This window comes from Octopus bimaculoides, chromosome 24 (assembly GCF_046866305.1).
Source record: "Octopus bimaculoides isolate indiv1 chromosome 24, ASM4686630v1, whole genome shotgun sequence".
Classification (NCBI taxonomy): Eukaryota; Metazoa; Mollusca; class Cephalopoda; order Octopoda; family Octopodidae; genus Octopus; species Octopus bimaculoides.
This window is the reverse complement of record NC_142951.1, coordinates 7,039,088-7,055,942: the sequence shown is the minus strand read 5'-3', so window position 1 is coordinate 7,055,942 and position 16,855 is coordinate 7,039,088. Positions and strand designations below refer to the sequence as shown.

Below are 16,855 nucleotides of genomic sequence, written 5' to 3'. Positions count from 1 at the left end.
GTGATTGATAGCTAGTTGAAAATTGTAAATATGTGTGAAATTAATCTACCGCATCTCACTCAAGACCCTAAATATTAAAATGGTTGAGCCACGTCTAATTGTATTTTAACCTAAATCCATTAATTTTTAAATCTTTCTTTAATACTGCAACTTAAACCGATTGGAAAGCATCCTGTATTGAGGTTTGTGCTCAAGGGTTGGAATTATATGTACATACTTACATACATGTGTGTGAGAGAGAGAGAGAGAGAGAGAGAGAGAGAGAAAGAGAGCGTGTATGCAGCTGTATATAATATATATACACGCACACATATATATATATATATATAAGATTCAGAAAAGTTATATTACATACATATAAGAGGGATGACAACTAAGTGGACATCCATTGGGCTCGAAGAAGACCATAGGTAGTCTTCTTCTAGTATAATGGATGTCCACTTAGTGGTCATCCCTCTTATATGTATATATATATATATATATATATATATATATATATATATATATATATATATATAATAATATTAGGGACAAAATCCAAAATTACAGGTAAAAAACTCAATTAAAATCAATTTATAAAAAATTAAAATTAAATTGAGCCTTATAGATAAAGTATATATAAAATATATATGATAGTGGATTTTCATCGATGAGTTCTTGAAAATTGGTTATTTTCCCTAAAACTATATATATATATATATATATATATATATATATATATATATATATATATATATATATATAGTTGAAATCTATAGAAAAACAAAAGATGAAGACAGGTGTATGAACCACAAGCAAGTGTATTAGTTTGATGCTTGGGAAAAATGAAAAAGTCTTTTATGTTTCGAGCCTATGCTCGTCAACAGAAAGGAACAAGAGAAAATAAACAGAGAGAGAATGAAAAAAACTTGTAAAATTCAGCGGTCCAATAAGGCGAAATGGCACTATATATATATATATATATATATATATATATATATATATACTTTATTTAAAAGCAGCAGAAATATAACAAAAGACTGTTACTCTGAGTTTCACGTTCCCGTTCATCGGACAGTTTTGTTGCACATTTCATGTGCTTCCTCCGGTATATATATATATATATATATATATAGATGTATACTTATTATTTATATTATAGGATGGAACCTTTTATGTTGTTGATTTATTTCTCTGATGTGGTAATATGTTTTATTAATGAATGTATGTGAATGAGATCATGTTTGTATGCATGTATACACACACACACATACATATATATATTGTGTATGTATATCTTATGTATATAAAGCATGCATATTTATATGTGTGCATGTATATATATATATATATATATATGTGAGTAAAAATAAATACAAAATAAGGGGTTTTGTATGATTGTGTATGGAGGAATATATTATTTTATTTAAAAGAGTTACAACTCTGTCTGTTTTTTATGTTTTATTTATATTCTTGTAAAATTAATGTGGGATATATATATATATATATATATATATCCCCATACTTGCTTCTGTACCTGCTTAACCTGATCCCTCTTATAGCCATACTTTACCTCGTGGAATGATTCCCTGTAAAGACATTGGAATCTAAGTTTGAATCTTTTGCATAATACTATGAGTCTTCTATACGGGGAATACCTGAATTTCATCTGTGACCTATACATGCTTACATGCATGCAGGTGTATAAATATATATACATATACACACACACACACAGAGTCAAAGGACTGAAACAAATAAAAGAATGAAAGAATATGTATGTATTATTCATGTATGTATATATTCATGAAAAAAGAGATTATCACACACACACACACACACACACTAAAACAAGAAATAAACTTACCAAATATGGAATGTGGTTGATTAAAGTGGACAGAAGAAACTGAAGTAGTACGACCCTCCATAGATCGAAAGTGTTGTTGATCTCCGAGTACGTGTCACTGATGATGCCAGTTCGACTCCACGTGGCACGAGCTCGTTCGGTGTCGTAGTAGCCGCCGGATTTATATTTGAGTAGGAACATGGACTTGTAGCTGTGCAGGAGAAGACCGGAGTCGATGAGGCAGATGATAATCGCAAAGAAAACCACCAGAGTTAGAATGATGATGAAAATGGCCAGAGCTGGATCGGCGTCATAGGTAAGGAACATACAGGGAAGAGTTTTATCGAAGGGGTCGGGTCGCATCAGGATGCGAACCAATGGTAAGATGCCTACTATTATGGAGATGAGCACCGTGACCAGAAGAGAGCTTTTGATTGGAAAACTGGGCATCTGGATGCGATTCAAAGGGGTTAGCTTTGAAACATGGGACCAGTGGAAGCTGAGTATGAACAGTCCGATGAGACCGACCGCACGAAGGAAGCCAAAAATCCAAATGTAAAAGAAACACAGCCCTGTACTCCAGGTTATGTTTAGCATGACATAAACGGCAGGAACGAGGAGCAAGATACCAGCGTTGGCTGCCATTGCCAACAGGAGTGTAATCAGAACCATATCTGTTCCGATGTAGGAGCTTTTATAATGGCTAATGATGATGGCACCAAAGCAATTTGTCACTATGGCTATTGGGCAGAGGACGACCCACGACAGGGCTTGGTAGTCCGGCAACATTTTTTTGGAAGAAGGGGGCTTTATCTTGTTTGGAACTGTTTACATAAATTTAAATAAAAATCTACAGATTTATATTTTCAAAACTTCTTTTCCTTTTGCTTTCACTTCAAGACATTCTCTAAAGCAATTTTTTGAAATATCGTGGGATTTATAAGTGAAAGCTGATAATTTTCAAAATGGAAATAGAATCCTTTGGATAATCCTTCTGGAATAATTTTTGGCTTTTTGGATTTGATGTCCATGAACTTGTTCTGTAAATGAAAGTAAAGGAAAAATAATATTAATAAAAATGAATACTTTTTTTTTATCTGATGTATGAGTGATGTTTGTAAGGGAGTGGCAAGGATGGAGTGGATCAAACACTGCTCCCACCCCAGTACAATACTAGGAGAGCAATGGACGAATGGTGGAGGGGCAGGGTGAATGGAAATTGAGCCAAATGAAGAATCTTCTACATAGTAGATCGACTTGCTGGAAATAACAGCCAAATGTCACCTCATATCACAGACAGTTGTCTTTGAAAAAAAAAATGATGCTACTCACTGAGATCGAACTCAGCTCATTGGGAATATCATACTCATTTGACCATATTGCATGCATCATCATCATCGTCGTAGTTATCAGCACCACCACCACCACCACCACCACCACCATCATCATCACCACCATCATCATCACCACCATCATCATCATCATGATCATTGTCATTATCACCACCACCACCACCACCACCACCGCTGCTGCCACCATCACCACTTTCATCATTTCATGCTTGTTAGAATAAGTACAAGGTCCCTCCATTCGGCTAAAATTTTCAAGGCAGTGCCCCAGTGTGTGTGGGTGTGTGTGTGTATGCGTGTAGGCACAGGTCTGGCAGAATCGTTAGCACGCAGGGCGAGATGCTTAGCGGTATTTCGTCTATCTTTACGTTCTGAGTTCAAATTCCGCCGAGGTCGACTTTGCCTTTCATCCTTTCGGGGTCAATAAATTAAGTACCAGTCACGCACTGGGGTTGATGTAATCGACTTAATCCCTTTGTCTGTCCTTGTTTGTCCCCTCTATGTGTAGCCCCTTGCGGGCAGTAAAGAAATAAGAATCGTTAGCATGCCAGGCGAAATGCTTAGCGGTATTTCGTCAAATTCCGCCGAGGTCGACTTTGCCTTTCATCCTTTTGGGGTTGATAAATTAAGTACCAGTTATGCACTGGGGTCGATGTAATCGACTTAATCCGTTCGTCTGTCCTTGTTTGTTCCCTCTATGTTTAGCCCCTTGTGGGCAATAAAGAAATAAGAAGCTTGCTTCCCAGCCACATGGTTCTGGGTTCAGTCCCACTGCGTGGCACCGTGGGCGACTGTCATCTGCTACAGCCTCTGGCCAACCAGAACCTTGTTAGTAGATTTGGTAGACAGAAACTGAAAGAGGTTCATCGTATATATATATATATGTGCAAAAAAAATCTTATTTTTACAAATCTCTTTTAATTCCAAAAGACCCTCAACCACGACATGTTCGTCGTGAAACATCAGTAGAGAAAATACTATAATTTCACTTCTTGTCATAGGACGGGGGGGGGGGGGGGGCGGAGGGGACGGAGGGACGTTAGTTTTTTTGTTTTGTTTTTTAAAAATTGAAATTTTACAGAATATATTTTTTTTTCAGAATCATTATCTCCGTATTTTTCTACGTATTTCGCCAATTTTTTAATTTTTTTAAAAAGTGAAAATTTAAGAAATTTTTTGTTTGGGTGGGGGTGGGGATTTAAATTTTGAAATGCAGATTTTTTTTGCCGATTCGGTATCTCCGCCCTCGATATAGTGTGTTCCTGTAAAATAGAAAAAAAAAAAAAAAAAAAGAAAGAAATCGCAAAGGGAGTGCGGCCCATGATCTTTACTTCTGCCGAAATCAGTTGTAAACAACGTCGAGGGGCGACAGGAGTGAGTAAAATATCGGACATACTTCGGTGTATTTAATTATGTCCCTATCCCCTTTTTTTTTTCACGAACGTAAACTGAACAATTACCCCAGAAGGGATGAAAGGCAAATCGACCTCGGCGAAATTTGAACTCGGAACGTAAACACGCGAAATGCCGCTAAGCATTTTGACCGGGGTGGTAACGATTTTTATTTTTTTAAGGACAGACAAACGGATTAAGTCGATTATATCGACCCAGTGCGTAACTGGTACTTATTTAATCGACCCCGAAAGGATGATAGGCAAAGTCGATCTCGGCAGAATTTGAACTCAGAACGTAGCGGCAGACGAAATACTGCTAAGCATTTCGCCCGGCGCGCTAACGTTTCTGCCAGCTCACCGCCTTACGTACATATATTGACCCCCCCACCCCCAACACATACACATACACGGATGCACGCACACGCACGCACACACACACACACACACACACACACACACACACACACACACACACACAACGCACGCACTCCCTTCATCAAACGAAACAACAGCGTTCGCGACCAGCTGTTTATAGCCTTTATATGGTCGCTCGATCTGCTAGAAATAGCAGCCAGTTTGTTTTAAGCTAAACTCGACCATTAAGCATTATGTAGTCCAAAGTATACAAAAATAAAAACAGCAATAAATGAATAAATAAACAAAACCTGATTGTTATGGCTGAAAGAATTTTGATCATACAGTTTTATTCAATCAATATCGGTCCGTAGCTAAACAACAACTATCATTATATTTCATGAATAGTGACGTTTTTAATTCCCGGTGAGCTCTGATCGAGTAGAGCAATGAGCGAAAGGCATTCCAGGCGTGACCATCTCGTATTTTTTCTTTTTCTAACAGATTATATAAATCTACATTATCCAATGTGTCCTTAATCGTATGATTTGAGAGAGATTTGGCTGCTATTTCTAGCATGCAAAGCGACTACGTACAAGCCTGACATGGGAGAGAAATCAGCAATCGTTATCAAGGTGAAGGTCGCTTATAAACATCACTGATAGATAGAAATAAATTTAGTTTTATTTAATTAAAATCTAAATATCTCCTTATAAAATATAATATAAAATATTTATTATAATGTGATAATTATTTAAATATAAAAATATTTAAAATTTGTGCAGCACAGAATTAATTATAAGTATTAATTTATATTTTTAAATCAGTGTTTGTGTATTCAGATATTTTGTATAATACTGAATGTGAAATAATAGACGTTAACTCTGGTTTCTCCTCACCCCGAGCGGATAAATCTTTCGCCTTTTACTAAAGATTTCCGTGGGGAGGAACATTTTAATGAGTCTATAGACTTATTTTTGAAAGCCTCATCTAAACATGAGGCGATAATTAAATTAATATCAGACTAATTAATATTGGTTAATTAAGACCAAACTCTACCTTACAACGACTTGGTTGTGATCCCCGAACTGTTATTTCCCGGGTTCGGTCCCACAGTGTCATCTGTTGTAACCCCAGGCTAAACAAAGCTTTATGAATGGGTTTGGTGGAGTCAAATCGAACGAAACCCGTCGGATATATGTGTGTATACTTTATTTCATTCAATTTGCCATAAAGGCAGTACACAGAGTAGTAGCTACGGGCTGGACAAACACATTAGTAAGATGGTATTAATGGGAGAAGACAGGAGCCTACCGCCGAACTCTACTTCTCTAAATCTTTTATAAATTTACAATTTGAGGCTATGAACCTTTTACAATTTCAATTTATCATGTCTTTGAAATGAGGCACTTGCCTCTTACACTTTTCTTTTTATGGGGCCACAAGCCCTTTCAATATGAGGTACTCATCCTCTTACATTTTACCACCCGACCAGACTCCGTGCTTCACTTAAGCACCTCGCTGGTTCTTCATCGGGCCACTTCAGTAAGAAGATGCGTCTTTGGGGAAGGAATTTATCACCCTGCACAAGTCTGTCTCCCACACGACCTCCGGTGTGTGTATACTTATTCCCCTAACCATTTTACCTTGGGTTCAGTCCCATAGCGTGTCTTCTGCTGTAACCCCAGGCAAAGCTTTATAAATGGGTTTTGGTGGAGCCAAATCGAACGAAGCCCGTCGGATATATGTGTGTGCGCTGGTTTGTTTACACACCGTAACTTCGGCCAAGGAAGTGATAGAATTTGAACAAGTGAAATAGTAGAAAAAAGTTGATATATTCTTTCACTTGTTCATCAGAATTTTAAATACCAAAAACGTAAACAATTTTTAAAAAAAATTAGATTTCACCGAAAGATCTGCTCCGCCACCCTATCACAACCTCCAGCCCGCTTAGACAAATTAAAACGATATAATTCTCGTACATGATCACTCTTTCTGCTAGAAATAACGGCCAATTGATACCCAAGTGTGTCGAAAAAGACGTGATGGTCGTGTCTAGAACGCCGTTGATCATGGTTCTGCTAGTTTAAATTGAGAGAAAAATTTAATCATGATTCGTAAATTCAAATGCAAGATGAGGTATATCACCAGACAGAAATGATTAAATCGATTCTATTTCCACCTCGTCCTTGGGTGGTATTTATTTTACCGAGTTCTACTGAAAGGGTTTGAACTCATAATGTTATTGGCTGTAATAAATATCGATAGTACTTAAGACTGTTGAACGAATTCACGCTGCATCTTCGGAGGAAGATCACAAACTTTCTGTGATCGGTGTCTGACGTAAAGGGCGTTTATGAGGTCTCTCTAATCGCTAGAAACAACAGCGAAAGCGCACTCTACCAAAATTTATGCGATGCCTTTGTTCTTTGAATCTGCTCGATCAGAGCTAAACAACAACGACTGCGGCCAGGTAATGACTATGGAATTAAGTTCGTTTTGCAAGTGTGTAGTTAGTTCTAGGCTGGATCGAAGTGTGTGGTTTTCGATTATGTTCATAAAAGGAGTGTTATTCGGTTCGTGAAAAACTGTTAGCGAAAGCTTATTACGTGCATCCGCATCTCTCTCTCTCTCCCCCCCTCTCTCTCGCTCTCTCTCCCTCTCTCTCTCTCTCTCTCCCTCCCCCCCCTCTCTCTCTGTCTGTCCATCTATGTGTTACATACACACAAACACACATTACGTGTTTGTTGTTCAAATGCGAGCCACTGTCAACCAATTTCTTTCTTTCTCTTTGCATGTGTGTGAATATGTATACATACATGCATACATATATTCACATATATAAATCACTCGCTTCAGTTACTGGATTGCAGCCATGCTGGAGCACCGCTTTGAAAGGTTTTGCCAAACAAATCAACACGAGTAGTTTTTAAGTTCGGTACATACTCTGTCGGTTCTCTTACACACAAACAGACATATACATTACATACACACACGTATATATATATATATGTGTGTGTGTGTGTGTGCATGCCTGGCTGTTTGATGGTTTTCGGTGAACGATTAAAAAATACCCGCGATAAAATGGTGCTTCGAAACACAAAATACCCCGTAATGTTTGATCCGTCCCCTTCTAGTTACACGACCGTTCCATGTGATTGTCGCCACAATACGATGATTATCCCCCCCTTGGTAACCAACGACGCTATTCTTCACCAAATCGATTATCACAACTATAATGCAAGATGTTATTAGCAGCAGGGTTCCATATCTGTTACCTGCTACTAGTTTCCGTCGTTAGACAGCGGCCATGCTGGAGCGCTGCCTTGAATGCTTTATCGAGCATAAATCGACCTCAGTACTTATTCTATTATTCTTTTATTCTTTCATTTGTTTTAGTCATCTGATCGCGGTCATGCTGGAGCACCACCCTGAAGGATTTTAGTCGAACAAATCGACCCCGAGACTGATTCTTAAAGCCTAGAACTTATTCTGTCGGTCTCTTTTGCCGAACCGCTACGTTTCGGTGACGTTAACACACCGACACCGGTTGTCAAACGGTGATGGGGTGAGGGCAAATACACAAACACACACACATAAATATGTCTGTATGATTTGAGGGAAATTTGGCTGCTATTTCTAGCGTGTGAAGTGACTACATGCAGCCTTACATATTTATAAATTCGTTCCTTTTGTTTACAGAAAAATTCGTGACACTCCGTCGGTTACGACGACGAGGGTTCCAGTTGATGCAATCAACGGAACAGCCTGCTCGTGAAGTTAACGTGCAAGTGGCTGAGCACTCCACAGACACGTGTAACCCTTAGCGTGGTCCTCGAGGAGATTTAGCGTGACACAAAGTGTGACAAGGCTGGCCCCTTTGAAATACAAGTACAACAGAAACAAAGAGTGAGAGAAAGTTGTGGTGAAAGAGTACAGCGGGGTTTCCCCCCCCTCCCCACTGCCGGAGCCTCGTGGAGCTTTAGGTGTTTTCGATCACTAAACACTCACAACGTCCGGTCTGGGTATCGAAGCCACAAGCCTACCACCGCGTGTCCGCTTCCCTAATATGCCCCTCTACTTACAGAAATATGTGGTTTTAGAAGGGAGGAAAATCTTTATCAAGGTGAAGGTCACTTATAAACATCACTGATAGATATAAATATATTTAGTTTTATTTAATTAAAATCTAAATATTAGCTTACAAGATATAGTATAAAATATTTATTATAATGTAATAATTATCAAAATATAAAAATATCTAAAATTTGTGCAGCACAGAATTAATTATAAGTATTAATTTATATTTTAAAATCAGTGTTAGTTCATTCAGATATTTTGTATAATACTGAATGTGAAATAATAGACGTTAACTCTGGTTTCTCCTCACCCCGAGCGGATAAATCTTTCGCCTTTTACTAAAGATTTCCGTGGGGAGGAACATTTTAATGAGTCTATAGACTTATTTTTGAAAGCCTCATCTAACCATGAGGCGATAATTAAATTAATATCAGATCTACTAAAGTAATAACGGGGCAACCCGATAGGCCGGCCAAATGTACCTGACCGTAACGGATTCCTGCTTCCATGGGTCCTTTATGGATGTGAAACCATTGGTCACCAGATACAGACGTAACATTACTGCTCTGTACTTTTTTCTAATATATGATACATTGACGATATATATAATAAAATCCGTGGCTTAGCATACACACATATATCCATCTATACACACACACACACATATATATATAGCTTGCTTACCAACCACATGGTTCCGGGTTCATTCCTACTGCGTGGCACCTTGGGCAAGTGTCTTCTGTAATAGCCTCGGGCCGACCAAAGCCTTGTGAGTGGATTTGGTAGACGGAAACTGAAAGAAGCCTGTCGTATATATGTTTGTGTGTCTGTGTTTGTCCCCCCAACATCGCTTGACAACCGATGCTGGTGTGTTTACGTCCCCGTCACTTAGCGGCTCGGCAAAAGAGACCGATAGAATAAGTACTAGGCTTCCAAAGAATAAGTCCTGGGGTCGATTTGCTCGACTAAAGGCGGTGCTCCAGCATGGCCACAGTCAAATGACTGAAACAAGTAAAAGAGTATATATATATATATATATATATAACAAGCTTCTTTCAGTTTCCGTTTACCAAATCGACTCGCAAAGCTTTAGTCTGCTCGGGACTGTATTAGTAGACACTTGCACAAGGTGCCTATGTTTACATTCATAATATTTCTAAACATTAAATCCACAATTTCTAAGAGAGAGAGAGGCGCGTGGCGGCGGTGATAGAAGCAAATATCTATTAAATTGATTGTTACAAATTTTAATTAAAACTGGTATGGTTGTTGCGAATGACTTGATTTGCATTTCTGACAGAAAGAAAACCCTGTATTTATTTATTGTTATGGGAACTTAGGTTGGTAGCATTCTGTTTACGGTAGTGGCACTTGAAGAAGGTGCGTGTGTGTGCGCATCTGGATATGAGATGAAGAGATGTAGAACTGAAAGGACGGACAAAAAGAAAAATAGTGGAATAGGTGCAGACGTGATGATGATGAAGACGATGACGATCGTTGTGGATAGTGTGGTGGTGGTGGTGGCCAGAGAAAAGAGAGTGACAGTGTTCTGATAGAAACAGTTTCAGCTGCTATGATGATGATAATAAAATGATGATGGTGGTGGTCATATATTGACATAAGGTAACATCTGTCAGATAGAGAAAAACTGTGAAAATAAGGTCAGTGTCATTATTAAAAAAAATAGAACAATGAAAAAAGAAACTTGAAACGAAAAAAGCTAATCAAGTTATTGTTTAATGAACGCCAGAGACAAAATTAGGTTCAGTTGGTAGTTTACCTTGTGGTGGTGGTGGTAGCTATGACAGCGGTGGTAGTGGTAATGATGGTGGTGGTGTAAGTGGTATTAGCGGTGGTGGTGGTGGTAGTGATGGTGACTTTGGTGGTGACGGCGACTTGTGGCGATGGTTGAGAAAAGTAGGAGGGGAAACAAACGAGGAAGAAAAAGAACGAGAAAGAGGTAAAGAGAATAAAAAGGGGGGAGCTTTTTGGTCACCAGATTATCTGGGAGGGTTCTATGATAACCCGGACCGACCTCAATTCACAGCAAATCCCTTCGTTTCACCGTGACATACAAGTAAAACATGGCAGTTGATCCTTCGACTGACGCCAACCCAGCTGAATATAAATAAAATATTCAGCCAAGTGGCTTACACAGGGAGTTTGCGCGTGGTCACTCGAGCAAGCTAGAAATAGCAGTCAAATATTTATCAAATTCCCTCCTTATATCCTTTAAAAGCGAATGATGTTTTAGGTAGACTGAGTCACGAATGAAAGAATGAATGAATGAATGAATGAAGGCGCACGTGGGACTCTGTAAGAAGTTTGCTTCCCAATCGCATGGTTCCCGGTTCAGTCCCACTGCGTGACATCTTGGGTCAGTGCCTTTTACTGTAGACCAGGGCTGACCAAATTTCGTGAGTAGATCACACACACACACACACACTTCAAATAAACCAATTAAAACAAAAAAAAACGAAAAGAAAAGAAGCAAAACAACGAACGTGTGTTTACGTCGCCGTAACTTAGCAGTTCGGCAAAAAGAGACCGATAGAATAAGTACTAAGCTTATAAAGAACAAGTCGTGGGGTCGATTTGTTCGAACGTTTTCCTGGATGTAGTGGAGATGGTCCTGGTTGGAGTCCCTTCCATTGAAGTTGGTTCCTGTTTGACCAAGGAGCAACTTGGAAGGGTCTAAACAACAATGCTGACCCTTTCACCTTTCCAATGTTCCAGTGTCCGTCTCTCTCTCTTACTCTCTCCCTCTTTCTTTCTTTCTATCTTTCTCCCCCCTCGTTCTTTCTTTCTCTCCCCTCTTTTTTCTTTGTTTCTTTCTTTCTCTCACCCTCTCTCTGTCTGTCTGTCTGTCTCTGTCTGTCTGTCTCTCTCTCTCTGTCTGCCTGGCTGTCTCTCTCTCTCTCTCTCTGTCTATCTGTCTGTCTCTCTGTCTCTCTCTCTGTCTGTCTCTCTCTCTGTCTGTCTCTCTCTGTCTGCCTGTCTGTCTATCTGTCTATCTGTCTCTGTCTGTCTGTCTGTCTCTCCACTGTTATCCAAGGCCGTTTAAACAAAATTATTGCCCCTTCCCCCCACCAAACCCTCACCCTCGGCAAACCAATGCATGGAGGTCTCCTACATATAAACAAGGTTAGCACTGGGCCTCTGGGGACCCCCGTGGAACTTCCTGAAAAAAACTGCCCGGTGTGTCGATGTGTTAAGGCGGCACTTCAGTTGTCTTGAAGCTCCAAGGAATACTTCCCAAGCTGACAGTAATTTCCATTTCAGAGAATCTTCCTTCCAGGTCACTTGTTTCACCAACACCGACTAATGGCCATCATATATTGATGATGATGATGATGATGATGGTGATGGTGATGATGATGATGACGGTGACAGCGACGACGGAAATGATGATGATGACGATGATAATGATGATGATGATGAGAAAGAGAAGGAGGAGGGTGGCGACGACGACGACGAGGAGATGGATTTCTCGTGCTGAGCAAATAACGCAGGGCTGTCTAAACAACATTGTAGGCCCCTGGGGGACAATCAATGCAACAGGCCGGGACCTACAGTATTTTTTACTGGCGGCAAGCCACAGCATATACAGATTAGAATCGGACCCCTGGATCCGTGAGGCCCCGGAGACAACTGCTCCGTGTGCCCCACGCCTTATGACGGCACTGCCAATCATCAACACTAGCTATGATTATTCGGTGTTGTTTAATTCCTGATCACCCCCGGATCCATCAGATTTTCGGTCATATCGTTTCGGTCTGTCACTTAGCTGCTAATCACAGAGACTCAAGAGAGTGGACCTTTGACAACAGGTTGCTGTCCGCCCTTACAAAATTAACGGGAGCAAGTAAAATCGAGGGTTCTGAGAAGTAAAATAGAAATAATGCTGCTACTAGTGGTGGTGATGCTGATGATGATAATGAAGATTTCGAATGTTGACAAAAAGCCAGCAAGCTCACATGAGAAAGGGAATAAGTCGATTATATCGACCCCAGTATTCAATCGGAAAGGATGGAAGGCGAAGTGGTTCTCAGCGGCGATGACTCCCCCATCAGGATAAACAGGAGACGGGAGACACACTCAGATCAAAACCTTTTTAGAAAAGCTTATACTTTTATGAAAAGCTTGTATAATTTAAAAGAAAAACTCATCAATGTACCAGTCCAAATTTTCTAATAAAAAAAAAAGTCTATTGCTAAACACTTAGGTGGCTGCAGAAATTCAACCTGGCCGGTTTCAAATCCCCATAACGCTAAACAATTTTATTACATCTACATTAATATTAGATAAAGATAACTATGACCCGTTTATAGGGTTCCTATCTTTATTACTCTGCTGCTTAGAACGTGCTTCTCTTTCGGATTTATGATTTACCGACGATATAAATATGCTTTATTTAAAAGCAGCAGAAATGTAACAAAAAGACTGTTACTCTGAGTTTCACGTTCCCGTTCATGGGAACGTGAAACTCAGAGTAACAGTCTTTTGTTACATTTCTGCTGCTTTTAAATAAAGCATATTACTCTACCTCTGGTATTTGAGTACTCTTTTTTCCACCTTGTTGCACATTTTATGTGCTTACTCCGGTATATATATATATATATATGTATATATGTATGTATATATATATATAAGCAATATTAAATCTCATATACATACATATATATATATATATATATATATATATATATATATATACATACATACATACATACGCACGCACACATGCATGCATACATACGTATGCATACAGACATAGATACACATGCATACGTATGTCTTTATATATACATACATACATGCATGCATGCATACACACGCACACATATAGACATACGCACATATAACAAAGGGAACTCCACAAATAGCCCCCTAAAGACCAGGTGGTGGTGTTAAACCGGATAACAGATTAAACCTATCCAGGGATTATACGAGAAAGGATTTAGCTTGTTACTTCGTACCGAGAACAACAGAGAACGATGGAGATGGGGGAGGCGGTAAATATCTAATAGACCCTTAAAAAAAGAAAGAGGAAAAACCCCTAACATCAGCCTTGAATTTTGAGAGGAACTGCCCCGCTTGCTAGGCGCCCGAAAGGGCTCTAGTTTAGCGCAGAAAATTTCCTTTCGTTGGCCCCCACCACTCGAAGAACTGTGGACGCAAAGATCCACCAGAACAGACACTGTAATGTATCACTTGGTAATAATTCCACAATCCTAGAACTGTAAATTTATTTTATCAAACCTCAGAAAAGATGAAAGGCAAAGTTGACCTTGGTGGGATTTGAACTCTGAATGCAGCGAAGTGGAATATAATACTGCAAAGCATTTTGTCTTGTTCGCTAACAACTTTGCCAATTCGCCCCCTAAAACAATGGGCGAAAGTAAAGAATACGTACACTCGGTGTTTAGGGTTAGAGTTTAGGGTTAGGGTTTAGGGTTAAGGTTTAGGGCTTTTGTTACGCAGAAAAACGAGTGGTGTACGTATTCTTTACCTCCGCCAAACAATGTACCGGGATGATGGTGGAAATAAAGAGATAAATCCTTTCTACGATAGGCACAGTAAATAAATAAAATAAAGTCGTGATGGTCACAACTGGTCAGCTTTTTATCTTATCTTTTACTTGTTTCAGTCACTTGACTACGGCCATGCTAGTGCACAACCTTCAAGGGATTTTAGTCGAACGAATCGGCCCCTAGTACGTCTTTTTTAAAGCCTGGGGACTTATTCTATCAACTCATTTGCTGAACCGCTACGTTACGGTGACGTAAACAAACCAAGACCGGTTGTCAAGTAGTGGTGGCGGTCAAATGCAAACATAGACACACACGCATACATATGCACACATACATATACCCCCCATACACATACATACATATATATATATATATATATATATATATATATATATATATATATATATAATTATTTATCATTATAAATATACAGGGATTAGCAATTGAGTTGCTTCTCCAACATACTGAAAATTTAGAAATAGCAGTCAAAGAACTACTGATTCCAAACTACAAATTTTTTTCTAAAGTGGATGGCGATATTTATGGCACACATAGAACAAAAAACCGGAGGGAAAAGCGTAAACATACGATGGACTTCTTTCAGTTTCCGTCTATCAAATCCATTCACAAGGCTTTGATCGGCCACGCAGTTGGACTGAACTCGGAATCATGTAGTTGGGAACCAACTGCAAACTTCTTACCACACAGCCACGACTGATGGTGTAAATATATAAGTCGTGATAGTCACAACTGGAAAGCTTAGATACACCTTGAGCAGAGGTACAACAACTGCATAATGTAAAAAAATCTACGCTACATACTATGAAAAAAAAAGAAAAGCAAGAAGAATTAATTAGAAAAGAGAAACAAAAATGAAGAAAGAAACAACATTATGACAAAAAATATCAATATTTTCATCAGCCTTACCTTCTATGAAGTACAAAAAATAATATTCAGTCATTTCAATAAAGTCGCAAACTATCTACTGTTTGTAAGGCATCGTTATATAAAATATATGTGTGTAGATGGTGTCGTCTGCTTTAGACATTTTGGGAGGCTTTTTTGTCTGTTGGCAGACGACACAATCGAATGACAAACGCAGACACCTGCTCACACGCACTCGCAATATACAGGTGTGTGCGTGCGAGTGTGTATGTGTGTGCGAGTGTGTATGTGTGTGCGAGTGTGTATGTGTGTGCGTTTCTTTGTGAGTGTGTGTGTGTGTGTGTATGTGCGCGCGGATGCGTTGTGCGTGAGTCTAAAGAGAGGGGAGATCAATCACTTTATGTATGTGTGTAGGCAGGATGTGGGTTGAGAGAGTGTAAGAGAGAGAGAGAGAGAGATCAATATGTAAGTGTATCATTCTCTCTTTGTCTTTCTCTCTGCTCCCTCTCTTTCTCTCTGCTCCATCTCTTTCTCTCTGCTCCCTCTCTTTCTCTCTGCTTCCTCTCTTTCTCTCTGCTCCCCCCTCTCTCTCTCTTTTTGCGTGAACGTGTATGTGTGCGTGTGTGTGTATGCGTGACTCTGTGCCTATGTGTATGCGAGTGTGTATGAGTGTGTATGTGTGTGTGTGTTTGCGAGCGCGCGTACGTACCTGTATGAATGTATATGTGTATGCGTGCTTGTGTGCGTTAGTGTGTGAGATGATTGATGGCGATGAAGTGTACATGGATGGGGAGGAGTAGATAGAGGAGCTAAACTGGCCGAATCAAATGGCGATATAGAGGATTAATAGGAGTGAGATTAAGAGGGGGGACGTAGATTAAATTACATGAAGAAGTAGGAGGAAATAAAAAGAGGAAGGAAGAGAAGGGGAGAAAGAGAGAGACAGACAGACAGATAGAAAGGAAAGAGTGTGTTGCTGTTTAGCCCCAGGTCAAACGCATTTGAGCTGTGGTCATCTTATTTTTACGACTAAATGTTTTGTGTCCATTTCCCTACCTTTTTTTTTGAGGGCACGTAACTTAATGGTAAACGTGTTAGACTCATGTTCGATTGATCGTAGGTTCAAATATCGAACTGAACAGTGCGTTTCTTTATAGGCGCAGAAATGGCTGTGGTAAGAAGTTTGCTGCCCAACCACATTGTTTCGATTTAAGTCACCACAATGTGACATCCTAGGTAAGAGTCTTCTACTATAGCCTATCTATCTAGCTATCTATCTATCTCTCTCTATATATATATAATTATAAAATCTGGTAATTAGTCATATATTAATTAATATCGAATAACTATCAGGAGGCCAGCGCATCTAAAGAATCAAAGAGATTCAGAAATATTATCTGCAATCTCAGGGGATTAAGGTACATTTTAAAAAAT

The 16,855-nt window shown here is 39.3% G+C and overlaps 1 protein-coding gene and 2 non-coding genes across 3 annotated transcripts in view; 2 read left to right on the top strand and 1 right to left on the bottom strand.

Annotated features, from left to right (window-relative positions):
- The window catches only part of LOC106875049 (uncharacterized), a 45,047-nt gene extending 29,218 nt beyond the window's left edge, over positions 1–15,829 (bottom strand). Inside the window, exons 1-2 of the mRNA XM_089341218.1 lie at positions 15,464–15,829; positions 1,847–2,865 (exon numbers count right to left, since the gene is read on the bottom strand). Coding sequence (XP_089197344.1) covers positions 1,847–2,614 — 768 coding nt within the window. The 5' untranslated portion in view covers positions 2,615–2,865; positions 15,464–15,829. The remainder of the gene's footprint in view (positions 1–1,846; positions 2,866–15,463) is intronic.
- LOC128250841 (U5 spliceosomal RNA) lies at positions 5,802–5,926 on the top strand. Its single transcript, XR_008266814.2, has one exon. It is a non-coding gene; the product is annotated as a U5 spliceosomal RNA (small nuclear RNA).
- Positions 9,293–9,417, top strand: LOC128250840 (U5 spliceosomal RNA). The gene has a single exon (XR_008266813.1). It is a non-coding gene; the product is annotated as a U5 spliceosomal RNA (small nuclear RNA).
- Positions 15,830–16,855: the final 1,026 nt, after the last annotated feature.